This window comes from Prorops nasuta, unplaced genomic scaffold, assembly GCF_024137725.1.
Source record: "Prorops nasuta isolate Cenicafe-Biocafe unplaced genomic scaffold, Cenicafe_Pnas_1.2 PNAS00003, whole genome shotgun sequence".
Lineage (NCBI taxonomy): Eukaryota > Metazoa > Arthropoda > Insecta > Hymenoptera > Bethylidae > Prorops > Prorops nasuta.
In genome coordinates this window covers 4,025,168-4,050,632 of record NW_027116800.1, presented here as the reverse complement: position 1 = coordinate 4,050,632, position 25,465 = coordinate 4,025,168, and the positions used below count along the sequence as shown (strand labels likewise).

Below are 25,465 nucleotides of genomic sequence, written 5' to 3'. Positions count from 1 at the left end.
ATATGAATGAGGATTTTAGTAGTTAATTTGGTCGAATGGCTTCCGCGCGAGCGACGGTAAAAACGAGGGAGTAAAAACGACGATGAGGCGAGTGGGTGGCTGATGGATATTTGTTAAAATGAACCAAGTTCGAGTTGATGGTAGGAATCCATGAGCCATAGGCTGTATTTTGCACTTGAACGCCTCTCGTTCGACGTTTTGACGCTGAATTTTTTTTTATCGTCCCTCTCCCTCTCTGTAACTGTGATGGGGGAGCAAGAGAGGGGGGGGGGGGGACGGAACGTCCTGTGACGCATATCACCACCACTAGTTTGAATCATACGAATAAAGCTTACCATAGCCACGACAAATTCAAATCCAACGGATTTAAATGGTCCACTATGGGATTAAGATGAGCGTGTGTCGTGTTGAATGTACGAGGTTTCCATCTGGGACTTTCTATCTCTCTCTCTCTCTCTGAGCTATATCAATACAGCTGCACTATATACACGAGCATGGAAATATATCAAAGTAATATTTCTCGCTGCAAATACATATACACAAGATTATATATATATATATATATATAATATACCACATTATATCGAATTTCTTGTAGCATAATCCGCATACCTCACACAGGCATATTCCGAATATCTAATGGAAAAAACATTCTCTCTCTCTCTCTCTCTCTCTGTATAGCTATCAGTAGAGATCGAAGGCAGGAATATTTGTGCGCGTCAGAAAAATGATTAACCAACTATAAGTGGATTATCATAAATCAATATTGGAGCTTGATTTAATTTCGTTAAGTATAGGGAATCCAGGTTTGAGCCGAGCATAAATATTGATGAAAAGGTGGTGGAAAAGGAGGATGCGTGACGAAGCGTAGCGTATAAAACAAGAATCCAAGGATTAAGTAAGCAGTTAGCGAAGGCGCGGGCGTTGTATTAACGTAACAGCCGGTGACGAACGTAAAACGGAATTTTCGTGAACAGCCAATGGCACGAGTCACACGTTATTAAACTAAATATACGGCCGGGTGGTGGTTGTCGAGCGTACTACGTATTAGAGCTTGCAAGAAATCTCGGTTGACGAAGTCGAAACGTAACGTAACGTCCTCTCTCTCTCGTCTCGTCTCGTCTCGTCACGTTGTGACAGAACGGCGCGCGATTCCGGTATGGTGGTGGTAGAGTGGTGGAGGGGAGGGGGGAAGAGGACGTTCTCCTCAACTGCAACTCTTCGCTGCACTGGCGCGACACTAAAATGGATTTTCATTTTACGACGCGACGTAGCACGATTCACGCAAAGCGCCATTTCAGCGCCGTTCTTCATATTAATGTTTATGACAATGTCTCGATCTCCTCCCTGTCATGAAACCACGCGCACCCCATTCCCGTATTTCACTCAAGATTGAAATCTTCCATCGCCGATGTGCCGGGGAGCGACGAGGGAAAATAGGAAAAACTGCCGCTGCGCTTTTGTTACCCCTATATATATATATATATATATATATATAATACCACCGTATGGTTGACCCACTTTTTCCTTTCCGTTCGCCCAGCTAGCCAGATTTCCTCTTTATTGACTTATGCTCCCAATAAAATTATTCGAAATGACCGACAGGGCGAATCCATTGTTATCTTTGTTCTCTTTTAGTCCTAACTCCGCGCACACACACACAACTGTATGCTCTCTCTATATATACACGCGTGTACATAAATGACGAAATAGATGAAAAAGCCGCAGGAAGCTTAATCATCTCGTCTATATATATAGTAACTTAATATCGTCTTTGGCTGTTCATTGAAAAGTTGATACAGTTGGGAGGGGGACAACGCGTAAATGGCACGATTAATCAGCCATATTTGACACTAACAAAGTTAAGAAACTTTCGAGGAATCGGAATTATCGTTTCATTCGAGCAAACGGACGGCCGGACTGCGCAAGATGGAAAGAACGACGCGCGTTCCGCTTAAAACTTTTCAAGGCAGATGCAATGACGGCTGGAATAAAGTAATTTTCATCTCTCTCTCTCTCTCTCTCTCTCTCTCTCTCTCTATATATATATAATAAGCCGTTTGACCCGGTCGTTTTTCGCACGGCGGTTCACCTCCCCCCGTGGCGTTTGTTATCTATTTCTGGCAGGCTCCGTTCGCCACGACAAAATGTCTCGCGGTACAAAGTGGACCTTCCTGGCTGGCTGGCACTTTGTTCCTCGACAAAAGCACCCTGGCATGCGAAAGAACCGACAAAGCACGTCAACCAAGTGGAGAAATAACGACGGAAACGCGTGTACCAAAAGCGGAATAATTCCGATAACTAAGAGACTGCCAACTTTCTTCGTTATTTCAGCAATTAACGGAGCTTCCGTTTCTTCTTCTCCCCTTATGAAAATAGAGCAGCATCTCCAGAAGGCTCTGTTCTATCGTCCACCGGGCTATATTATTTCATTAGCTAGTTTTGCAACTACGCTTCTTATTCCGATTCGACGGCAGAAGGATGAGGTTTTCTCTCTCAACTTGCCACCTAGTTTATCGCTAGACTATTGAAAAAAGTTACGAGACTTCCCGAAGGCTTCGTTACAATGGGCGAGAATTGGATTCGCCATATATATATATATCGAACTTATAGATTTATGCTTTTTCGCTTATCATCAAATCTTTTTATGGCAAATTTTGAATAAAGAGACTTTATATAAGTTATTTGCTTGGTTTAATATTTAATATCTTGTTCCTTTCATTTACGACCAGATCTTAATTTATGTAAATATAATGCTAATTTCTAACTAAAAATTGTAGCTTCTGTTACAAAATTTACCGTTTTCAATGCGCGTCTTAAATATATAATTTTATAAATCTATATGCTATGTTTAGCAATAGTTGTGTTCTTTTGGGAATGAAATACCATTTGAAAGTGATAATAATAAAAAATAATGATCGTTCATGCTTAATGCTCCGTAGATAATTCCAAGGAGATGTATAGGTTCGTTGACCAATCCTATAGTGTTATAAAAATGTAAAACACACTCTGAACATTAAAGGTAACAGGAACTCCTTTGCGAACCTCTTTGATTATTCGAATGCGATTCTTGGACTAAGTTTTTTCTCCAAATTACCTTCTAAATATAAAAACAACAGAACTGTTACTAAACTTATTGTGGAGCTATAAAACTATTCAAAACAAGTTTAGAGCGCAGTAATGATGTTTCTATTAGAAGATGCAGGATTTTTAGCATGAAACCAGCATAAGATTTGATAAAATTCTATATACTTGTATCCTAGCAGAAAAAACTGTTATTATAATAATAGCATAAAAGTGTAGAAAACTATTGCCATAGAAAGTAATTTTTTCGGAGACTCTAGCAAGCGAGATTCGCAGAGGCTGGAGAATTCTACAAATGAATAGGTACAAATTACCAAGCGGGATAAGTTTAGAATGTTTGTTTTCACTTTGCTCGGGTCGAAGAGTCGTGCACTAATCAGAGTTGAGAAAATCATTAGGAATAGTTGGACGGACTCGTAAGAAGAAAGAGTGCGGAAAAGGATCGAGTAGGAGCCGAGGTATATACTATATGTATATAGGAACTAGGCTGCTTCCACGTAGGTTTTTGTTACGTAAAATCGACAGGGGAACAGCCACGGACTAAGCTGGTTGAATGACGTGCTAGTGGTGGAGAGAAGCGACCACATCAGCCTTGCCAAACCGGTCGCTCCGCTTCCACCTTTATTCGCATCTTGCTTTCCCTTTTCCCACCACCGTTACTCACCACCCCCCTTTGTCGCCACAATCAGAAGCTTTGCGCGAGCTACAGAGCTCCCTTGTTTAACAACCATCGTCAAGCTGGCACCATGAAAAAAGTCCAGCCTCCTCTTTATATAAGCAGGAGAGACTTGCGAACCTTGGCGTTGACGCGAAAAAAGTGATTGGAGTCCCTTGGATTTTCTCGACCTTTTTCAAGCAACGTCAATTTCAGTGTAAGCCCACGCAGCGCAGTCGGTCGATGACCAAACGGTAAATGCACAAAACGAGGCTATACGCTATATTTTAAACGATTCTTCAACCATGCAGCAATTTTTCTACTCGCTTCGAAATGGATAAGTCGTCGAGCAGTGATTTGTCATTGGCATACACACAAACTATTTTGTCAATCGGAAATCGAATGCAAACTACGCTCGGTTCGTTAGTCATATTCGTGTTGGCTTACCGCGAGAGAGCGAGAGCTCAAAAAGACATAGCTGCTGCGCGGAATGTGGGATAGAAAAGTGGCATAGCCAACAGGGACGCACAAAGACTGAATCACCGCCTCTCCACTCTACCTCTCTTCACGCATAAATGCATATGTACGAACAGTCATTCAAACTTTCCTACGCGTGCCTGCCGAAAGCTCCCAATCGAAACTCGAAGCTTTCGAAAATCAACGCTTCCACTGCTGCGCGCAGCTCCCCAGCCATTCTTTGAAACGCTCTGCGCGCGTTCGACCGATGGAGTTGAAGGGTCAAATTCGAGAAACCCCATTGACTCGAGTCCATTTTTTCTTCCACGATTTCAGGAGAGATACTTGCGTGCGATAGCTGAGTGGAAGCACGAGCCAGTCAGGGAAGATGAGACAGTTTAAATATGACGCTAAATTATATAAGTATATCCACATTATCGATGAGAATGAAGAGGAGAAAAATCCCGGAGGAAGAAATGTATGAAAAGAATGCAGCGAACACAACGATCCTGATCCTCCTCTTTGCTACGTGTCAGACATCGTTCGGGAAGAGATGGATCGATTTATTTGGTGCTTTGGAGATATATGGCGCGAGTCCAGTCCAAGTGCAGCAAGGACGATCGATGGAAAGCTGCTGGAGGTACGGTAGGAGTCTGCTGCCTAGTGCTGGTGACGACCAAGGGTTAGAGCCATAGCTTTCCAAGTCTGTAATTAAACGTTGCACCTATGACAAAGGCTTCGCCTCGCTTCGCGTCGCGTCGTGCCTAAAAGCAGCAAACTTGTCAAAGCTTTCCCATCTCGCTTCCTCTACCCCACCATCGCTCTATAGTTGCTATATGCCAGTCCTTCTAACCCCCCACCCATTTGCAAATCCTTCCACCTATGTGTATACACGTGCATTTCCACAGGAACCTCCGACGTGTTATCCATCCAACTGCTGCATATATAGAGCGCAAACCGCGAGAAGCGGTAGGAGCCGGTCGATGGCTCGATTAGTTGATTAGTGGTGAAAAGCAATCAAGCGAAGGTCACTGCATCGTCCATCTATTTTTTTCATCAGCTTGTATGACCTCATAGTGCATTATATATCTAAATAAGGTACAGGTTCGCCAAGGTTAAATCGCACAAATAAAGGTTTCGAGCTGTGGAGCGACGATCATCTCTCCCGCACACCAACTCAAAAGCGAGTAACTCGACGCCACAGTGAAAAATGGAGGAATATTTCTTACAGCTGCCTATATATATATATGTATGTATTGCCGCGCACCGATAGGAAGCTCTTGCTTTTCAATGCTGGCAAAGTTTCGCACTTGACGTAAGGAGGACTCGAAAAGTGTTGAAACTGTGCTTCCGCCAAGAATGGCGCATAATGGGAGAGCACGCCAGTGTTGCAAAATGAAAACCTTCCTCGAGTTTTCACCTGTAGCCTATAAATAATCGACCGAGTGGCGCGCGCGCGAAAGAATGGCGAGGCGCCGCAATCACGGGGAGTGGCCAAGTTTCCACGAGTTCTCCTATAATCATCCGGAGCGGACGTAGCGGACGTAACACCCTTACGGACAACGGAACAGGCTTCCTCTCGATCCCCCGGATCCATCCTCCATCCTCGTGCCTCGGCCAGAGAGAAAAACGCGTGCTTGAAAATAGCATAAACCCTAACCGGAGATGCTGAAGAGAAAATGAAATAAAAGAAAAAGCGGAGCGGTGTTAACTTTGACTCCGAGGGTAGTAGCGCGTTTGAAAATTTCAAGCTTTCCCCACTAACAATGCGGCCTAAGTGTTTTCGCGCAGCAACATCATTATCATCCAAGGAGAATCAAAAAGTTTGACGCTCTCTCCTCTCTTGGAAATGTCTTGGCGCGCAGCACCAACTCTTATAAACGACGCAAACTCCCTTTTCTACCTGCCAACATGCCAATCCTAATCTTAACTTATTTCCAACGGACTGTCCATAGCTCTCTCTCTCTCTCTCTCTCCCCCAACAATCCTTTCACGATGGTTCGTCATTTGAAAGCTCTTCTTGGCTGAACGTTATATAAATATCAACGTAGCTGGATTAACGAATTTCACGCGGAATGCATCTACCAGTTAATGCAACGTAGGAGAAACTGTGGAAGCGTCGATGGAGAATTTTTCGCTGCTTTCTCAATGAGGAAATTAAAAATCCATAACAATGGTGGGTGAATTGTACTTTGATGGATAAAGTTGCCAAAGAGATTAGATATTCCTCGAGTTTGCCCGTAATACGCCGGATTGTGTATATAGCAAACGATATGTTTCATCTGGAAACCTCCAACAGCCTTAACGGATCACCATTGCAATCGCAATCGCGCGATACAACTGAATCTCTTTGTAAATCTAATAAACTTTGAGTTTCCCTTTGTGATCCCTGATTAGAGATATTCCAATGTTGATTGGTCATGCAATTTCAGATGAATATGGATCATATGTATGTTTGCTTTTGACCAGATCCACCAATACTTTGTTTCTCCTCTCTGCCATTCATCATGTATACCAGCCAAGTTTGCTCGACGTCACTGGACCATCCTGTTCCTCCGACGTTATTAGTTTAGTCAGCAAAAAGCAAATTTCTCCACTCTCTCCTCCGATTTTTCCAAACAATAATTATGTCCTATTTATATACGCATCGGAAATTTGGAAATCGACAGTGAAGAAATATCAGCGCTGGAAATGAAAAATTCAAAGATTAATTTAACGAGTGTTTTGAATACAATAAAATGGGAAGGATGAGTTAGGTTAAGATCGAAGACAACGAAGAAAATTTATTTCTTTTTCATTTTCCTTGGCACTAGATGTTCTAATCAACTCGTGTATCATCGAAGGTTGATAATAACCTGATGAGGTTTCTGGTTTGCATTGATGCTTAGAGGCGATTCGCACGAAACTTACCCTATTCTTTATTGCGGATTCTTCCAAAACAGATCAATTTTAGTTGAGATGATGTGCGAGCTTAGGGTCCCTTTGGCAAATTGAATTTTGCTCGACGACCCCTAAACCTTCCTCTTTTTCAAATCCATAGAAACAACATGCATAAAAAACACGTACTAATTTGAAAAATACGCTGTTACAAGAAAACTATTTATAAAAGAACCGTCAGAAGACACGTTGCTGCTTCGCTACGAGTTGAAGATGCAATACTCTATAACCAAAGGTAGTAATTTAGCCGGTTAAGATGTTTATATGTATAGATTGTAGGTGAGTTTGCATGAATGTATAGAGAGAGAGAGAGGGAGAGTATATTTCGATAACATACGAGTAAAGAGGCACACACGTGTGTGTGTGTGTGTGTGTGTGTATGGTGGAACGTAAGTACCTACAGAAAGGCCTGCATAATCCCAGGTATGGCCTAGATCAAAGCCAAGTCCCTCGTAATATATTCCCTATGAATAACTCACAGTGAGAGCCCCGGCATCTTAGTTTTAGCTTTTATAATTCTTCCTTTTAAATATCAATAATTATTTAACGAAGGCGAATAACATTTTTTGTTCTTTTCACGTCACGAAGCAGCAGGTGTGCATATATATGGACGGAATAAGAATAACAGTGCATGCTTTCTGATGCGTGCCATTCCGGGATAAAGTACTTTCTGCTAACGTGGGAATAAGTGTGAAAGGCTGCGCGACGCGTTCACATAAATGCAAATTTTAACGTTCGAATATTACATCATAAATATTGAATTGCCGCGCAGCATCGAGCCTCTCTCCACTATGAAATTGGAAATTGAATAATAATTAAGCGACGAGCCAGGGGTCACGCACGATATGGCGTATATATATATATATACATGGCCAACGAGCTAGAGATATTCATCTGAATTAAAAAAGGACGAAATTAATTTTATAATGTGTGCATAGGGAGAAGACCATGGGCTTTCCGCAACTAAAATAAAGCTCATCGTCTCGCAAACTCCAACGGATATTTCGTTTATCATTACTACCCCTAAAGCAAACTAATATCCGTATAAAATAGTAAACGTATACAGCATTAGATACATTATTAATACCTCATTTCTGCCTTTAACACACACATTTAGGACAGCTACGCGCAGTCCGGAATATTATAGCTACTCCTACCTGCGAAATATTGCGAACGCTAAATAAAACTGGCTGGCAGCATTTTCGAATGCGGCCAGCACAGAGAAAAAAGCAAAAAGAGAGAACGAGGAGTAGGAGAGAGCTTTAATTCCATAAAGAACGCATTTGCCCTTGTTTGCCCAGCTTTTTACCACCGCAGATTACCCATTTCCGTGTGTTCTATCCGGATTTGTCCGTGTTTAATTTGCGGCTTTCTGTAAGTAAAGCTAAAAAAAAAAAAAAAAACCCCGAAACATTAATTAACGTAAAAGTATATTTGGAATAAAAAGTAGCGCCTGCTTTGTAAAAAGGGAAACGCGTAAAAAGACACAGGGGGTTGGGGATAAAGAGGGAAATGCGGGCATAGCATTGTTGGATAAATAAGACTTGAAAAATTAGTGGGAGCTCGCTCGCGCGAGTCATCCAAGACATATTGGGCGGAAGATGAGTCGGATCGGAAATGAATACAGTGGATTACGCACAGAGCGTGCTGCAGCTCTTGTATGCTGGATAAACTGATAAAGAGAACAAAGAGGACTCGCGTCGAAGCATCCTCCCTCTGCCTGTGCATAAAATATGAACCTAGTGCGATTTCTTGGAGAAACTAGGCGAGATAGGACAGTCGCTAGAGTTACGTGGTTTTAAGAGTAATTATATTCATTCCTAGAGGTAATACCTACATTTGTATCTATTAAACTGCTGCCGACAACAATAAGACCTTTCCTTCTCTTGTTAGCCGCTACCGATAGCATTAATCATTCCTAAGCACAGTCCTTTCTACATTCATCCCTCTAAAACTATATATCACTCGCGATATATGTATATATATATATATACCTCCTTGGAAAAGGACATGGAAAATTACAGGGAGGAGAGGAATCGGACGAAAAAGAGGAGGGAGAAAACGTTAATTTCCTCATCCGTTCCACTATAAATTCTTTTCAAAGAGAACGTACAACTTTTCACTCGATTCTCATAATTGCCCGATATTCAGTAGGTATATAAAGCAATAATCAAGCGAGAATGGAAGGATCGTTTGAAATTGGAAGGAATGCGTTCAATGGCCCTTATTAATGATCTTGATTCGCTTGGGTTGCTGCAATCTATTCGTAGCGATCGAAAAGTGTCTGCGGGGAAGCTTGTGGGGCGTCGAATTCAAGAAACAATAAGGAGCAAAAGCGAAGGTTGCCATGCACAGCCACCTCGTCGGTCTCTCACTGCTGCTGCTGCTTCGGTATGGCTGGGTTGGCTGTAGCGAAATCTTTATTGCTTCCCCGGCAAAGTGCCGACAGCGGCGTTAATTAATGCGTTAACGAATGGGGTGCGCCTCCCCTTCGTCCCACTAAAATCTGTATAAACATTCATGACTGCTGCCAGGAGTTGCCGATTAATTCGAAGAAGCGTAAAATCCACCCTTATCCATCTTCCACCAGCTTCTCGTACCCTCTGTGTCTTTCAGTTGTACCAGCTAATGAGAAAGTAGCTAGCTTCGGTTACTTGCCACCAAAAACATTAGTAACCTTTTCTCAACAACGTTCACGCCACTTTTTGTGCTGGATCCTTATATATTAATCAACGCTACCGAGACCATCAGCTATATTGCAAATAGCGCTTCATTCGACAATTAATCTTGACAATCACGTGCATTGTATAAAGAAAGGATTTCCACATTTAGAGATTATCACAGTTACATTTTTAGCGAAATACATGGATTTTTCATGTATTTTATTCACAGTACTGTCCGTTATATTCTTTCAATTTTCTATATTTTTTTAGGCAAATACGGTGGACATAAGAACGTTGTTATCTATTATGTTACTCTAATTATTACAAAAAACCGTATACGAAATTTTAATAAGGTTCCTAATTAACACACACAACTGGCATAATGCTTAATAATTTTTTTAAATTGCACAAAGCAGCTTTCACATGGATCTACTTGAGTCTTTCTGTGTTTGCTGCGAATGCTTAAAAGCACTTTCATTTTAGTCTCGTCGTTCGTCGGCTTATCAATACTTGGACACTTATTTAATTGAACAGATGGACTGGTTACTTTGTACATGTGTAAATCATTGGAAAAGTAATTAATTATTAGGAACACATTAATATAAGGGAAGACCAGGAATAATTGCGACGTGCTAAAATTCTAATACGGGCGATAATCTCTTAAAGGAAAGTGTAAAATTCGCGCGACTGCGCCTAAAAGTGTGGTGATATGTTACTCTGTGCCTTTAACACTGTAGTTTCATAGCAACAGCTATACTACTGTGATTAAGTAGCAAGCCTAATGATCACTTTTCGAAGCCAGAAGTAAAATATTTTTTGCGTTCAAATTAACCAAATTAGTTGGAAAGGGCCATCAGCAACGTTCATAAGTTGTATACTTATTTATTAAACACTATGTCATCAACGAAAAATTTTATTTCTTTGGTAATTTTATTTTTTATTAAAATAAACATTTATGCTACAAGTGCATGCAGGAGACGTTTGTAACAATGTGTCGAGGAACAATTGTAACGTATACGTTACAAATTGTCCTATTGTTTGAGTTTGGTACACAGGGAAAAATAAATAGTGTTCATTACTATAAAATAAAGTAATCGGCACTATATTTAATAATAATTTTTGGACAAATAAAGGATTAATAGTAAATATTGATATAATAGTATAGTACTATGCACAATTAATAATTCAGTAGAAAATCATATATGATATAGTGATATTTGCTATCTTATAGCATTTAATACTATTTATAAAGTCGCAAAAAAATTACTGTAAAAATATGGTAATATTTATTCTTTAATGATAGGAGAATATGAGTAAAAATTGGATATAGTATTAGTTTTACTATTCAAAAATTATTAATAAAATTCGTTACTTCATTAAGAAACATTTTAACAGCATAAAAATAAAATAATACATAAAATATGTATAGAGTTAAATTTGATGTACTTGTATATTATGTTCTATTAATATAATAATGTGTAAAAAGTAATACTGTGTGACACTATGTGTTAAAAATGACAATATAATTACATAAAAAATAATAATTTTAACTTAAGGGCAAAATATTTAGTGTAAAACAATCACGTGGTACGTGCAGCTCCGAGGGCCGTTACATTTGGCAACCTCGCTAAAAGTAAAAAATTAACAAATTCATTCCTGCTACACAAGCATGCATGTTCTCTTTCCTGTTTATATTATAGCTACGCTGGCTAAACTGAGAGACTTTAGTTGCGGCTTCTATCGTTAACACAATTTTTAAGTTATACGGTATCCATACTGATCTTGTATCTTAATTACTTATCACAGAGTTCTAAAAACATTCAGTTTAATTTTAGTACAATAGGTAGCAAAAATTACTCGATATTTTTATTTTTACCCAAATCTAAAGAAAGCAAAACATGGTAAAGCTTGTTCCATCGAAATAGATTTCAGAAAAAAGTGATTTATTTTTCTGTAAATAACCACCGAAAATAGATTATATCAAATTGCTATCATATATAAGGCAATAATTTAATGCAGATCTGAAATGGAAAGAGTGACCAGTCCGAAGTTAGCACTCCAAATTTTCAAAATTGAAAAAAACCAAACAGTTCTAGTAGCATCCGGACAAGTTCTACAGTTCCTTGCTATTTTTCAAAAAAGTTCTGCAGGTTGAACTTGAAACACTATAAAAAGATGATTTAAGATACGTGCCAACTTCACTTTCTCTAATATTCAAATGCTTATATCCTTTAAACTAAAAGTCCTATCGATAAAAACTAATAGACATAGTTATAGAACTCTTTTGGATGCCATAAGAACTCTTGTTAAAAAAAAAATTAAAATTTTTTTTTTAAATTATAAAAATATTAGAAAATTTGTTAACAGTTCCAAGAACTCTCGTGGAAGTTCTTATGGCACCCTAATAAGTTCTATAACTGTGTCTATTAATTTTTATCGATAGGACTTTTAATTTAAAGGATATAAGCGTTTGAATATTACGGAAAGAGAAGCTGGCACCCCAAATCATCTTTCTATATAGTTTTTCGAGTTCAATCTGTAGAACTTTTTTGAAAAATAGCAAGGAACTGTAGAACTTGTCCGGGTGCTACTAAAACTCTTTGGTTTTTTTCCATTTTTAAAATTTGGGTTGCTAACCTCACACTGGTGAAAGAGTGCCCAGTTGAAATATTAACAAATGTAAGTTGAAGCAAATAACTAAATGTATATTATAAAATAGCTCATAAAACGGTTAAACTGTCGAGCGGAAGATGGCGCCACGGCAGACCTGCTCCGAATTAATTGGGTCGGATAATGGAATGCGACTGGTGTATAAAAATTTGCCTATAATTATCGGAACGCGAAAAATAAAATCTCGCTTTCTTCCTAGATAAACTGTCAAACGAGACAGACTTTCACCGTACATTTTCATTGTTACATCGGAATAAGATTACTATTACACCTCGCAAAAGCCTAATGATGAATATTACTCGATAAATTAGAAGGAGTTGCCTGTGTGTAATGCGCTATTTCGAGAAAAAAAAAAAACATTTGTAGCCTTTTTCCAGAAGTTTGACGCGAATTCCTACTAGCTCCTTATACATTGACGAACAATTCCGCCAAAATTGCAAATGGCACACGATTGAAGAATTAATCTCGAGTCACCAGCAATGCATAAAGAATGCAATCTGCTAAAGTTTAGAGGGAGCAAAGCATCGCAATGGCTCAATGGCAAATATTAATCGGTGAATCGAGAGGAGCTGCTTGTGTAATGTAATATCGCGAGAATAAAAGAAGGTGTTTTTTTATGAGAAACGAAGATGCTTGCATAAACGATGAAAGCTTTGATGCTGCGCTAAGAGGTAGGTATAGTAGTATATATATATATATATATATATAGATACGAGTGGGAAAATAAGCTTAGGGGGTGCAAGTAAGCGGAGCAAGGAACGGGAGGGGGGGGGGGGGGGGGTAGAGGCGCACGTCGAAGAAGAAAATTAAGTTTTGTAGCTTATTAAGAAAGCGCGCATCGCGTGTGAGCACGCATGCGCTTCCTCTCTTTTCCCAGGAGGACTTTCATTTTCCGCACGAGTAGCTTTCACCCTTCGCTCTCTCCTTCCTCCTTCGACGTCGAATGCCACGAGTCAGCGCACCCGCTTAGAAGGGACTAATTTCGCCCCAAGATTGTTTACACTTGGCGAAAAGAGGCGCGAGAGCTTACACCGAGAACGCACCGAGCTTTCCTCCTAACGATCAAATTATACTTTCCAGAATTTCCCGACCGTTTGCTATTTCTTCCGCGCTCCCCCCCCCCCCCCCCCGTTCCTCTAGCTCAGCCTAATCTTCACGCCACCGACCGTCCAAAATTCTTTTCTTCCCTGCATACAGCCGCAACCCTTGTCCCTCATATGATGCAACCACAGAAGGAAGCTTCCCCTGCGTAGAAAAAAAATAAGATCAAAGTTGTGAGATCGTACTCGAGACGGAAGTAGTTGGTTCACCTACGAAAGGAATTTGATCGTTTCACAGTTAATTCTGCACGTGGATGAGAGAGAGAGAGAGAGAGAGAGAGAGAGATCTTTTGATAATTTAATAGGTCTGAAAGCAACGGAATGGAAGAGCTTGGGAAGAGCTCTTATTACGAGACCGGAAAAATACATTTACGAGGGTTGAAATTCCTCCGAGTCTCCAGAGCTCTTCTTGCCGGTTGTAGTTGTTGAAAAGAATTAAAGCATTGCATTAGAAAGTAATTATTGAAGAGGCTTGGTGGTGGGTGGATGACTGGAGAGCTGGAAAGTTGATGTTTGTATGCGAAGGAAGACGCGTGGTGGATAAAGGTGTACAGAGCGGGGGGTGGACCTTCTCTCCAGTTAGTGAAAAGAGTGGAGCGTTGAAACGGCTGGAGTCGCTGTCTCGAGCGTTATTGCATGAAAAGTTGAAGAAATATCGTCGTCGTTGTTGTTTGTCTCGAGGACAGGCAGCAGCCTCGTTAGGCGGGCAAACATGCGACAAAAGACTCCGAAACGACGGAGGCAGCTTCTTAATAATGCAACTTATTATAATTGTATATAAAGACGAACGCAAAGGGTCGTTCCTCTTCAACTTTTCGCTAGCTCAATGTATTCTCCTACGTTAATAAGTAAGAATATGCGTTGGTGTGCGAGTCATTCACCTTTCACCCAAAATATATACACCGGAGATTATTCAAGATGTAGTCGCGCTCGTTCGAATCATCCCTTGCTGCGATAACCGAATCTTGATCGTCTTTCCTCAATCTTTAGTCTTTGTTAATCAATATCATATCCCTCGAGACATCGGAATCATGTAAAATGAAGCTTTGCCAAGTCCAAAAATGACTTAGCCTTGATTCTTCCCCCTTTTATTGCAATTTCACCTTTCTTTTGCGAATATCGCGAACTAAAGCTCATCGGATGAAAAAAGCAGGTATCTCCTTACCAATCATTCATTCTCCGTACGAGCTTGTAAATAATTTAGAAAGAATGAGATACTCTTTGCTGTTAACTCGTCTTACATCCAACGCAAGATTAGCCGCACAGAGGTGAAATTGAGGAGCCGATAAGTGGGAGTAAGTAGGGGGATTTTGAAAGAAAGATGAGAAGACGTTAATTGAGGAAGATTGGAAAAGTGGCATCTGGCTGGCTGGTGAATTTCAGCAGAAAGGAGGGATTAAAAGTTTATCCGAATGCGGCGGCGGAGTGGTAGAAAATACGATTAGGCTATATGTACTAATTAGCAAAAAGGTGCCAAAGCGATGTTTTGCATGTGCAACGGCGGAAGTGTTGAAGAAGAGTCGCCGCGACAACCTCAGGATCAAACACGGATACCGGACCCTGAATCTTTCATGAAGACGTCCAGTCGCTTTTAACGCGAATCCTGCGAGCATCTCAGCTATGATGTATGTGTTTGTATACATTATGTACATACATGAATGTAAAGATATACCAGGCCGGTTCTCCGTCATGTTACATCCTCATACATAAAAGGCAAATCCTGAGTGCCGTGACTCAAGAGATTGAACAGGACATCGAGTCCCAGAAGGACTCGCCAAAATACCCAGCTACATTTTTCTTTCGGAATAATCGTCGCGCTACTATATAATAAAGCCAAACTACTACCCGCTGTAACTGTCGCACGGCATAAGAGAATATTCCAGCTGAATCAAGCCGTGTCGGAATAATTTTGACAAATTCGATCCATACGGAATAGCAGCTTGGTACATATATATATATAATATAGTATACCAAAGTCCCGTGTTTCTTTCTCGTGTTCCTAAATAATTTCACTTTTACATCAATAGGGATTACGGCCCGTCGGTAGTCGCTGGAATTATTCAGATAGGAGCTGTGGTGAATAAATCAGCTTTATTATTCGTGCATGCTGACCGTAGTATCAGGAAGATTAACCGAATCAACGAAATGCACGATCTCTGGTAGAGCGTTAAACGTCCAACTCCTCCAACTAATTATTTCGCTCATTGAATCTCACGCTACTCCATTTAGGTGGATTACAATCGTACTAATAAAATCGGTATTTCAATGCTTCGGTATTGGAAAGCTTCGGGAAGAGTGTGTTGGCGAGAGTGTGTCCTTAATTGAATGGTTTTAGCGCGTCATACATCTTGACAAACCGAAAGAATACTATATGATATTAAGCTTGTGTAGTGGACTGGTCCAGATATGTTACAGAAACGACATTGAATGAGAAAGGGTTTCAAAAGAAAAACTAGACACACACACACACACACACATTTCTCAATCGATCGAATCGGATAATAATGGTCGAAACGCAGTGAGCAGCATTGAGTGGAATCATCGAAAGGTGGATGACAAGCATAGAGGTAAGATATCCGATCTGAATATCTTGGTGATGCGAAACTGGCCAATGAATATAGCGTGCGGTCCTTTGTTGGGTGGTCGACGGAAGCGTGAATCGAGTTTATCCGGTAGAACGATCATCGGCAACACGAGCGATACAAGAGCTTGGTGTCTGGGCAAGTAGTGCGTCATCCCTACGATCATCGTCATCGTCATCGTCATCATCATCACACACATCCTCGAGGATAGTTTGGCGCGCGCGATCGAGACCAGCAACAATTCCCAATTCGCTAATGACTATTGTTGTCCATCAGACTGGATCATCCCCCGAACACCAACGTGACCCTGACAGCATCCTAGCCCAACCTGACCCAAATTGTCTAAGCGCGCTTCTACCCTACCCTACCACTCCAGTCTCACGGATCCACTTACACACACGCACGCACGCGTAAATATGGCCAGGCTTCCGAGACGGACGTATTATGTCCGTTAAGCTAGCCATGTTTCTCCCTTGTTTCCGGTCCCGTACCGTTTCTCCTCAGCGGCTGTCCAGCAACAGAACCTTCTCGTCCTTCTCGCAAATTCGATCGACCACCAACCGCGATACAATTATTTGCCGTTCCTCCTCGAACCCTTTATACTGGCTCCTATATGGTGTATTCAATCCAACAAATCCATCTCGAACTTTCTTTATTTCCCATTTATTAATCAATTACCCATCCTCGTTGCTCGCTCGCGCTACAGTATAGTTCTGCAGGGTGAAGAAGCAGCTTCTTCGGCCAATCAGGCAAACTATGTAAAAGGAAGAGAAGAAGGAAGGAAAGAGGTGCCGAAGGAAATTGGCGAGTCAGCATAGGAATGGTCGAGCAGAGATTTCTTTGTTCGGATCGGGGGTTGACGTGGGAAAAGTTTGAAGAACGGCGTCTAGTGTGCTTTAACCTATATATGTATAAAGGGATGATGGGGGCAGGAGGCATCAAACAGTTAATTAACACACAGTTGGAGGAGATTAATTGCATTGGCTGGTAGGAAGTGGAGAGCAGTGCTGCTGCAGGGTTGGTTCATCCAACTGCCACTTGATATCGAGAGGGTAAGTGTACATGGGAATGGGGGGGGGGGGGGGGGGCAAGTGTGCAAGGGTTTTAAGGGTTACCACACATGGCCTACAGGTAGCCTCATGGGCCGATCCAAAGAGGTGTTCCACCATGGAAATAGCTCGACGGATTGTGTGTGACTCGAGTGCCAAGTATGGTGCTTATGGTGTGTGTGTGTGGGGGGGCTAGTGGTGGAAAACTATGGTAATCCATTTACAATGTGAATTTTGTAATTCAACCAAGGTATTATTGCGAAATATCAACTGTAGGTAGATATAGCTATTTATACGTGTATTTCTTCGAGTTACCGTAGCCCCTTTGACATTATTACGCTCCATTCAAGTTTTATCTGAAAAGCGGCATAAAAGATGGTCGTTCTTCGCTCTAAATGTGTCTGCTGAAATTAGTCGGTTAATATCGGAGATCCGAGTGAATTTCGCTCAATATCGTTGTCCCGTTAAAGCTAAATCTCGCTAAAATGAAAATTAAAATCTCATGGATTTGTGGAATTTCTTTTTTTCAAATGAGAGGAAATTGATCGAGCTGTAGCCGCGCGTTAAATAGAAACGAGCAGTGCTATATCGAGGTAAGCCTCTGTCGAAGATTATAGAAATAGTTAAAGACTTAGCTTTGCATGCGATATTCTCTCTCGACGGACTATTTTTCCATTTGGCATGTGGACTGAAATTTACGTATCGGTTAAACCAGTAAGTACGAACCAGTAAAACTATAACTAAGACAAATTTCAATAAATAATGAGGAAGTAGATTGAAACTTGGATTATTAGGATAAAGCCAAAGTAATTTCTATACTATAATTTTGCTAAGAGCGTTAGATAATTTATATTAGACTTTAGGTTTTGATAAGATGTAAGTTAATACTAATGAGCATTCCTCCGGAACTAAACACGAGTAGATTTGACAGAGCTTTTACTCGGTGGAGCGAAATTCTGGTAAAATTAATAACATGGAGCACACAAACAAATATTTAGTATTTATCGTTTTATAAGGAAATATTATCTAAATTCCATATCTCTGCATATACTTTTTCATGATATTTTTCCAAGTTGTAAACACATCTTTTTTGTCATATAGAGTTTTTGCAATTTTCATCTCTGTTTCTGCATTAGGTAAAATATAGTTTCATAGAAACCACGTTAACAAAAAATGTTAAAAATATATAAACATATCTTTCCATTGTCACGTGAAAATTAATCTCGCTATGTACAGCGGACATGGAAACCCAAATGTTTCAGTATTTTTTAGCATGTTTTAACTCGTTATAAAAGATACAGGAAATGGGTATTCCAGAAGTTTCTTTTTTAGATTCATATACATCCAACTACCAAATTTGTCTGATTCACTGGAAATTTTTGTGTTTTCTCTGCTAGATTTACAAATAAAATATGCATTGTAATCTCTCCTTTTCGAATGAAAACAATGATCACTCCGAATTATTACCTACTGGAAAATGAGCAAATAAGTATGGGTAGTACCTATTTTAGCAGCATAGTTTGTAATTATACTCCAATCTTTATTAATGCTTCTAAAAGGTATAATAAATCTTTTTAAACGCTCGCAATGCGTTAAATTTAATAATGAAAAGATGGTTACTTACTTGAGAACCTGTAGAAGGACGAACAGGGCTGAGGGAAACCATGCGAAAATAACTATTAGAGGAGATATCAGGGCATCGACGGTAGCACCCATTGGCTGGATCGAGTGTGTGTGTGGAAGATGGGAGCGTGAAAGGAAAGCAAGGGTGAAGAATGGAAGAAGAAAAATTAAAAGAAATGGACATTTTCTCTCATCGATCCTGCATCATCTTTGGTTTCGACATTGCAAGCTTACCGTACAAAATCTTACGTCATACGCAAGTTACGATAATAACGAGAGAAAGAATAAAAAGGAAAAAAATGTTACGCAGCAACCAACTATATATATTAAACGAGCAGCTTTCACCCGCGAGAAGAGTTAGTCAGCTTAATTGCCTCTTAAGTTCTTTTATCCTTTCTCTTTATCTTTTCGTAAATAAACGTTAAGAAAACTTTAATCTTGTTTGTTTAATATAAGCTACTATATAGAAATCATCGATGAGTAAAAGTTTACGATTCTGCAAATACTTTGACGTGACAAATAAAACAACGATAATAACACGCAATAATTTTTCTCATTAAAGTTCTTTTTGTAGAATTTAATTTGACGGAGGATTTAAAGTTAACATAAGCGGCGCGTTAGGTGTATGTGTGTGTGTGAGAGAGAGAGAGAGAGTGAGTGAAATGGAATGACGAATGAGAGGCAGGCGCAAGTAGAAGCAGGAGAGAGAGAGAAAAGTAGGAGAGATAAAGAGAAAGTGATAGAGAGAAAGAAAAGAGTGAAAGAAAAACGTTGCGTTTAGAAGAGCTCGTACCTTATGCCCACTGTGCAGAGTTTCTCTGTAAAGTAAAACAGAAAAGAGAAAAGTTAGAAAAAATTCACACAAGCAAACACAGTAGATATAATAGAGATAGATACAATTGTAAAAGGACTAAATCAGTCCTAGTGGAAAAACAACTATAAATCTAAAGAGTGCCTTTTTTTGCGGCGCCCCGTATAAAAATTAACCTTAATGTAAAGAGACAGAGATCAAGAGAAAGAGAAAGAGAGTGAGAGAGAGTGTGTGTGTGAGAGAGAGAGAGAGAGAGATGACGAGATATAGCATGAAAAACGAGCGAAAGACAGAAAGGATAACAGAGGGAATATAAAGAAAAACAGTTATGCAGATGGGACAGAATGTGGCTATAATGGAAAATTATGCAATCCTCTTTCTTCCTCGTAGTTTCCTCATCCTCCTCGATTATATTTGTAATATTTTTCATATTTACCTATGTTAATTAAACTTTCTATTTCTGCGAAATAAAGAATTCTTTACACAATAGAATTATCAAAAATTCAATTATCTTTTCAATTTCCTTCCTACACACATATAAAATATTGCACACAGTATAAAGTAATAAATAAACAACGCGAACAATTTATGGTCAGTAAATTTGACGTTATTAAGGGAGATGCGCATGGGGCGTATCGGGAGTACGGGAGGGGGGGGGGGGGTGGTGGAACTCACGGAGCATCAGCATTGTCCAAAGTTAACAATCGGCCGGATCAAAATTTAATTAGTCAGCACGCAAGCAAATTATCAAACCCCGCGAGAACGCTCGTCCGTTATATTCGACGATAATTCGCTGGATGGACGCCGCAACGCTCAATTTCTCTCCACGAGAAAGAAAACGACAAAGCACTCGATGCATAATCTATGTATACTTCTTTTCCGCAGAGTCGTAGTACGAAATGCGAGCGGAAGCACAAAATTTCACTCACTTTTCCGTGGTCGACGACCCACGTGGTAATGCACAACGACAAAAGTGCAACTGAACAAACGCGACGTAGCATTTCCAAGAAATTATACAATACGTATTCCTCTCGGTAGATTATAAGAAAGCATTTGTTTATCACAGTGTATAAAAAGCGAGAGCAGCTTTGGTTTGAACGAGACTCGGTGTCTTTAGAAGTCATTGTTTACCTACCGGTTAATGGGTCGGTCGGGGATGGGGTGGAGGGGTAGTAGAGGTTCTCTCTCTCTCTCTCTCTAAGTTTCCTAAGCAGAGCTCCAGTGATTCTCAAGTCGAATGTTTTAGGCAAATCGGTGTCGATCGGCATTCGCGAGTCGTCGAGTGTCGAATCCAGGTAAACTGCAGACTGCACTGTGCGTCCATCCAAGTCCAGGGTGCGTGGCCAGCGCACGCACGCGAAGCCACAGCGAACTTTGGTATACGTGCGTAATCATATATATACATATACATATACGAATAGGAGAGTCACGTGGTTGAAAAGCCAGGGTTGGTTCGTGAGGAATCCATCCAAGTCGCAGGCTCAGGTTAGGCACACACAAACGCGCGCGCTTATCCATCAGACTGTTCCGGGCTGAGTGCGCAGCTATTAAGCCAATTAATCCAAGACACAGTCACGTAGTCGCCTGGTCGATTTGACGAGGAGAGACGTCGAGAGAGCAGAAGGCACAGACCAACGACTAAGTTCGCTTTATATGCCTGTGCCCTCGATCGGATCGCCCGGCTTACCAAGCCCGAGATCCGAGATTCTCGCGAAGCTCGCGTTCTCCGGTCGAATCCCCATGCAGCTACGCTGCCACGCGCAGACCTCGCTCTCCTCCAACGTCCTTTAAGCTGTCGTCGTCGTATAGTCTCAGCGCCCAATTCCTCATCCTCCGTATCGATAGGAAATCGAGCAAGGCTAGAAGCAAGATATCGTCTAATGTATACTCCTACGCAACGCTGCTTTTTTCTATTGTATTTCCAGAAGACGCCTCGCCTCGTTCATTTCCATCACGAGCCAAAACAACTTGGACTCGATGATCGAGCCTGCTGCCCTCGCCTTTTTTCTCCGTTACACTGCGCGACCAACTTGCGAAATTTTCCCCTCGTTTCATTTCACTGTGTACTGTTTCGTGCTACGATCCTCTTCCGGTCGAGCTGGTCCTCGGCCGAACTTTGTCACTCGCATTTCGTAATACGGCATATTACAGTGGTAAATATATACGTTTACAGCGGAGCTGCCGGCTTATCATCGCTCGCATCTAAAAATGTTGTTGAAATAAAATTGAATTTAGGCATCGAAACGTTTGAGCTTAATGTATTTTTCATGTTTGCCGGTTGACAGAGGGACTTTTGGCGTTTTGCATAGATTATTCAGAAAGGGTGTGCCCTTTGCTCGGCGCGGCGCATTACGTAGAACACGACGGTGAGAGGTGCCCTGGCCTGTGTTGGGGTACACGTATGCTAGTTTCAGCGATATCCACTCGACCAACACAGAGAAACGCCGAATGTAATATCGGCAGTATCGGGATTGCCACTCGAACGGAGAGAGACTGCCTATGACGTTCGCGCTGTTTCCGCGTGTGTGTGTGTGTACGTGGGTGCGCGCGCGCGCGCGCGCGCGCGAACCGACCGAAGCGTACAGAGACGCATCCGTGCGTGTTCGTAATTCGCAGTAGCTACAGGTAAATGTAATTAGGGCTTGATCGAATGGTAAGCACGGAGCTGTCTAATTGCCCGAGCCGATAGCTCTCTTCCGCTCACCGGATGCTCTCTCGACAAGAAAGCTCTAGCTCCGCTTGGCCTATACAATTCCTGCGAATGCCACCCCTCCCCTCTTCTTCTACAATCAAAGATCGTTTCTATATATATATATTGGACAGACGCGTTCGTCAAGAACCAAGACAGCTTAGAACATATAGGGGAGACCGGGGTAAAACAAGGACCCATTAATATAACATAAACTACATTTTTGATTCTGCAGTCATTAATGAAGGTATGTAATGGTGCCACTTGACGATATTTGTCAGCAAAAATTTGTAAACATTGGCGCTTCATTACTTTCCAAACGCTTTATTTTTCATTTTTGCACATAATTCTTAAAAGTTTCCGATAATTTCCAAGTGTTCAGTACAAAATCTGGACTAATAGAGTAAATTTTCACTCAAGTCACTTAATTTGTAATATTTTTAACTATAATTTCGTTAATCGTATTTTTAATTTACATACGATATATGTCGGTATAATATTTAAATACACTTTGTATGGTTAAGGGGCAAAACCGTACGGGGTAAAATCGGACCTCATACCTTCATTAATGATTGAATCAGGAATATAATTTTTGTTATATTAATGGGTTCTTGTTTTACCCTGGTACCCTATTTTACCTGGGTTTCCCCTAATAAATGTATTTATTGTAAAGAAATATGCGCGCATTAACAAAATTACAAGAAGGATGAGTACAATGCATAAAAAATTTAAAATGGGCTCATGAAGGATGAACTGACTAGAAAATTGAAGATTTACATAATTTTTCATGTAATACATGCTAAGTTTGTATCAATTTTTTGTATCCAATTTGAATCCGTGGAGTACCCTATTTTACCCATGGGTCGGGGTAAAACCGTAAATTGTTAAGTTTTTTTTAAATTAAGATTTGATTGATCAAAAATAAAAATAATTATTTAATTTTGTGTCACCACTTTAAAGAAGGTTTATATTAAATCAAAGTCGTTTTATTTTCAATTTTTTTAAAATAATAACCTAAATATAAGCCTTTGTCCTTAAGGGTACCGTTTTACCCCGGTCTCCCCTACAGAGTGTTTCGTTTAATTCGAATTAAGCGCGGATGTAGAAATTGACTCATCTTCCTAAATGTATCAAAGATGCAGGATATTTTTGCGTAAAGTATTCTTGCTTCTGAATTAAAATTACTGAAATTTGCTGTGTATAAATTGCAATGATATCCTTTGTATTTAAAAAGACGAATTAATTGTTTTTTGACTCTGAGTGAATCGAGCGAGACACCTTGCGTATGTGTCATTGAGGACATACCGAGAATGGTTCAACGCCTCGTTAATTTCCATAATTACAGTGTTGATTATTAATTGTTTTCCTACAACACTTTTCATAAGCCTTAAGTTCTTTATTACGACTAAATACTCCGCTCACCAAAATCTCTTGGTTTTTTCACGAGTACATAGATATATAATTGAAAGAAAAAGGATAAGGTCGAAGGAGATTTTCGCAAATTTCCAGCAAATGCGTATACGGTAGAAAATATTGGCGAGTTTCCAGGAGGCGAAGGTAATAGGAGGGAGTTGGCGGTTAATATCCGGTATGGTTTAATTACGTAGTTGATTATGAAGCACACTCGCGTTGACAAGGTAAGTTGCGCACTTGGCCAAGCGTTTAATAGGGACATACATCGGTGTCACCGTCGGCTAATATTGCGCTTTACGCCGTGGTACGTGTTCTCGAAAGTCTATCGGCAGGAAATCGAGTGGTTTATCCGGAGATTTTTCAATAGCTCGATTGGCGCGTAAAATGAAAATTTCCCATTGCCTCGGGCCACGGGCGAAGACGGCCTGGCACAGCACGGGAATTGACTACTCGCAAACGATTCTTACCATTAAATATTCCATTTGAAATTGTAGCCAAAGGCGATGCGAGCGCTTCGAGCAAGAATGCGTCTGGCGTTTCCACTTTTATTTAATAAATATGCTCTAGCAATTGCAAACTTGCTTGCATTTCAACCAACCATACGTGTGGCCCCGCGTCATTCATTGAAACGATGCTTTGATCCGTCCGTTTAATAGTATACTGCGTGGCTCTATACACACACACATACACGTGTGTTGTCATTGATTTAATTTTCATCGAGACTTTGCTCCTGCGGCTCGCTGAGATAAAATTTTTTTCCAAGCTAAAACCTTGTACGAGTTATTCAGAGATATTGCATAGACATAAATATAACTACGTGATAGAATCGTTAAAAAATGGTGGCCGTTGGAGGGAAGTGAGAAAAAGGGAAGCTTAAAGGGGGAACGATCGCTTAAATAGTTATACTGAATCGAGAGAGAAACTTGGTCATCGATGCAAATGAGGCGAGACAGCGGCGCTGCGCGTCGCGACGTCGCGTTGTTGCGCTTCCAGCAGTTCCAGCCACAACGACGACGTGCCAAAGATCAATGGAAAAACCCTCGGCGGCCCAAAATCGATGCACCTAACCCGACACACTCGTTCAACTCCCTCCACCCTCACATTGTTCCACACAACTGCGAGAAAAGTCTCGAGAGTCCCGAGAACAGTCGAAAAACTCTTTCGCTCTTTATAAAACTCTGTCGATCGCATTTGCTGCTTCGCGCCATAACAACTTTAATATCCGCTAGCAGCCCACCAAATTTTCCCATCCATCCATTCAATTATCTCATCTCCATCGGTCACACTTTCACCGTCTTTCGCGAATCTAACAAATGCGTGGCGCAAAATTGCCACACGAGATTTGCGTTGCACACTGAAAATCACAAATCTTTCGATAAATTATTCCATCTCCGTTGGAAAGGAGGGAATCATGTATATATATATATATATATACGCTTTGAGAAAAAGGAAAATTCGCATGTGGCGTTACATCTTTTGATAATGCGTTGCGAGGAGAGAAGTATGCGGTAAAAGGGAAAGCTAGCGAGAGAGGGTATTGCGAGAAGAGGCTGAAAGAGTGTGGGGTGGAAAAAATGAGAAATAATGGAGGACGGTGTAAATAGTGGGAGGGGGGGGGGGAGTAAAGATGTATAGTAGCAGTACCTATATATAGTACGACGTATTCCGGGCAAAGAGGAACGCGGTGGAAAGAAATTCGTACGCGGAACGGAAACTTAAAGGGGGGATGATTT

The 25,465-nt window shown here is 40.7% G+C and overlaps 1 protein-coding gene across 11 annotated transcripts in view; it reads right to left on the bottom strand.

Moving 5' to 3' along the window:
• Positions 1-25,465, bottom strand: part of heph (polypyrimidine tract-binding protein 1 heph) — a 364,217-nt gene that overhangs the window by 321,808 nt on the left and 16,944 nt on the right. For 10 of the 11 annotated variants that reach the window (XR_010824767.1, XM_066747745.1, XM_066747743.1 and 7 more), the window contains exon 2: positions 19,613-19,637. The exons of the other annotated variant lie outside the window; for it this stretch is intronic. Coding sequence is in view for 1 of the 10 variants with exons in the window: in XM_066747753.1 (XP_066603850.1) it covers positions 19,613-19,637 (25 nt within the window). In the remaining 9 variants the exon portion in view is untranslated. The remainder of the gene's footprint in view (positions 1-19,612; positions 19,638-25,465) is intronic. 11 annotated transcript variants of the gene reach the window in all.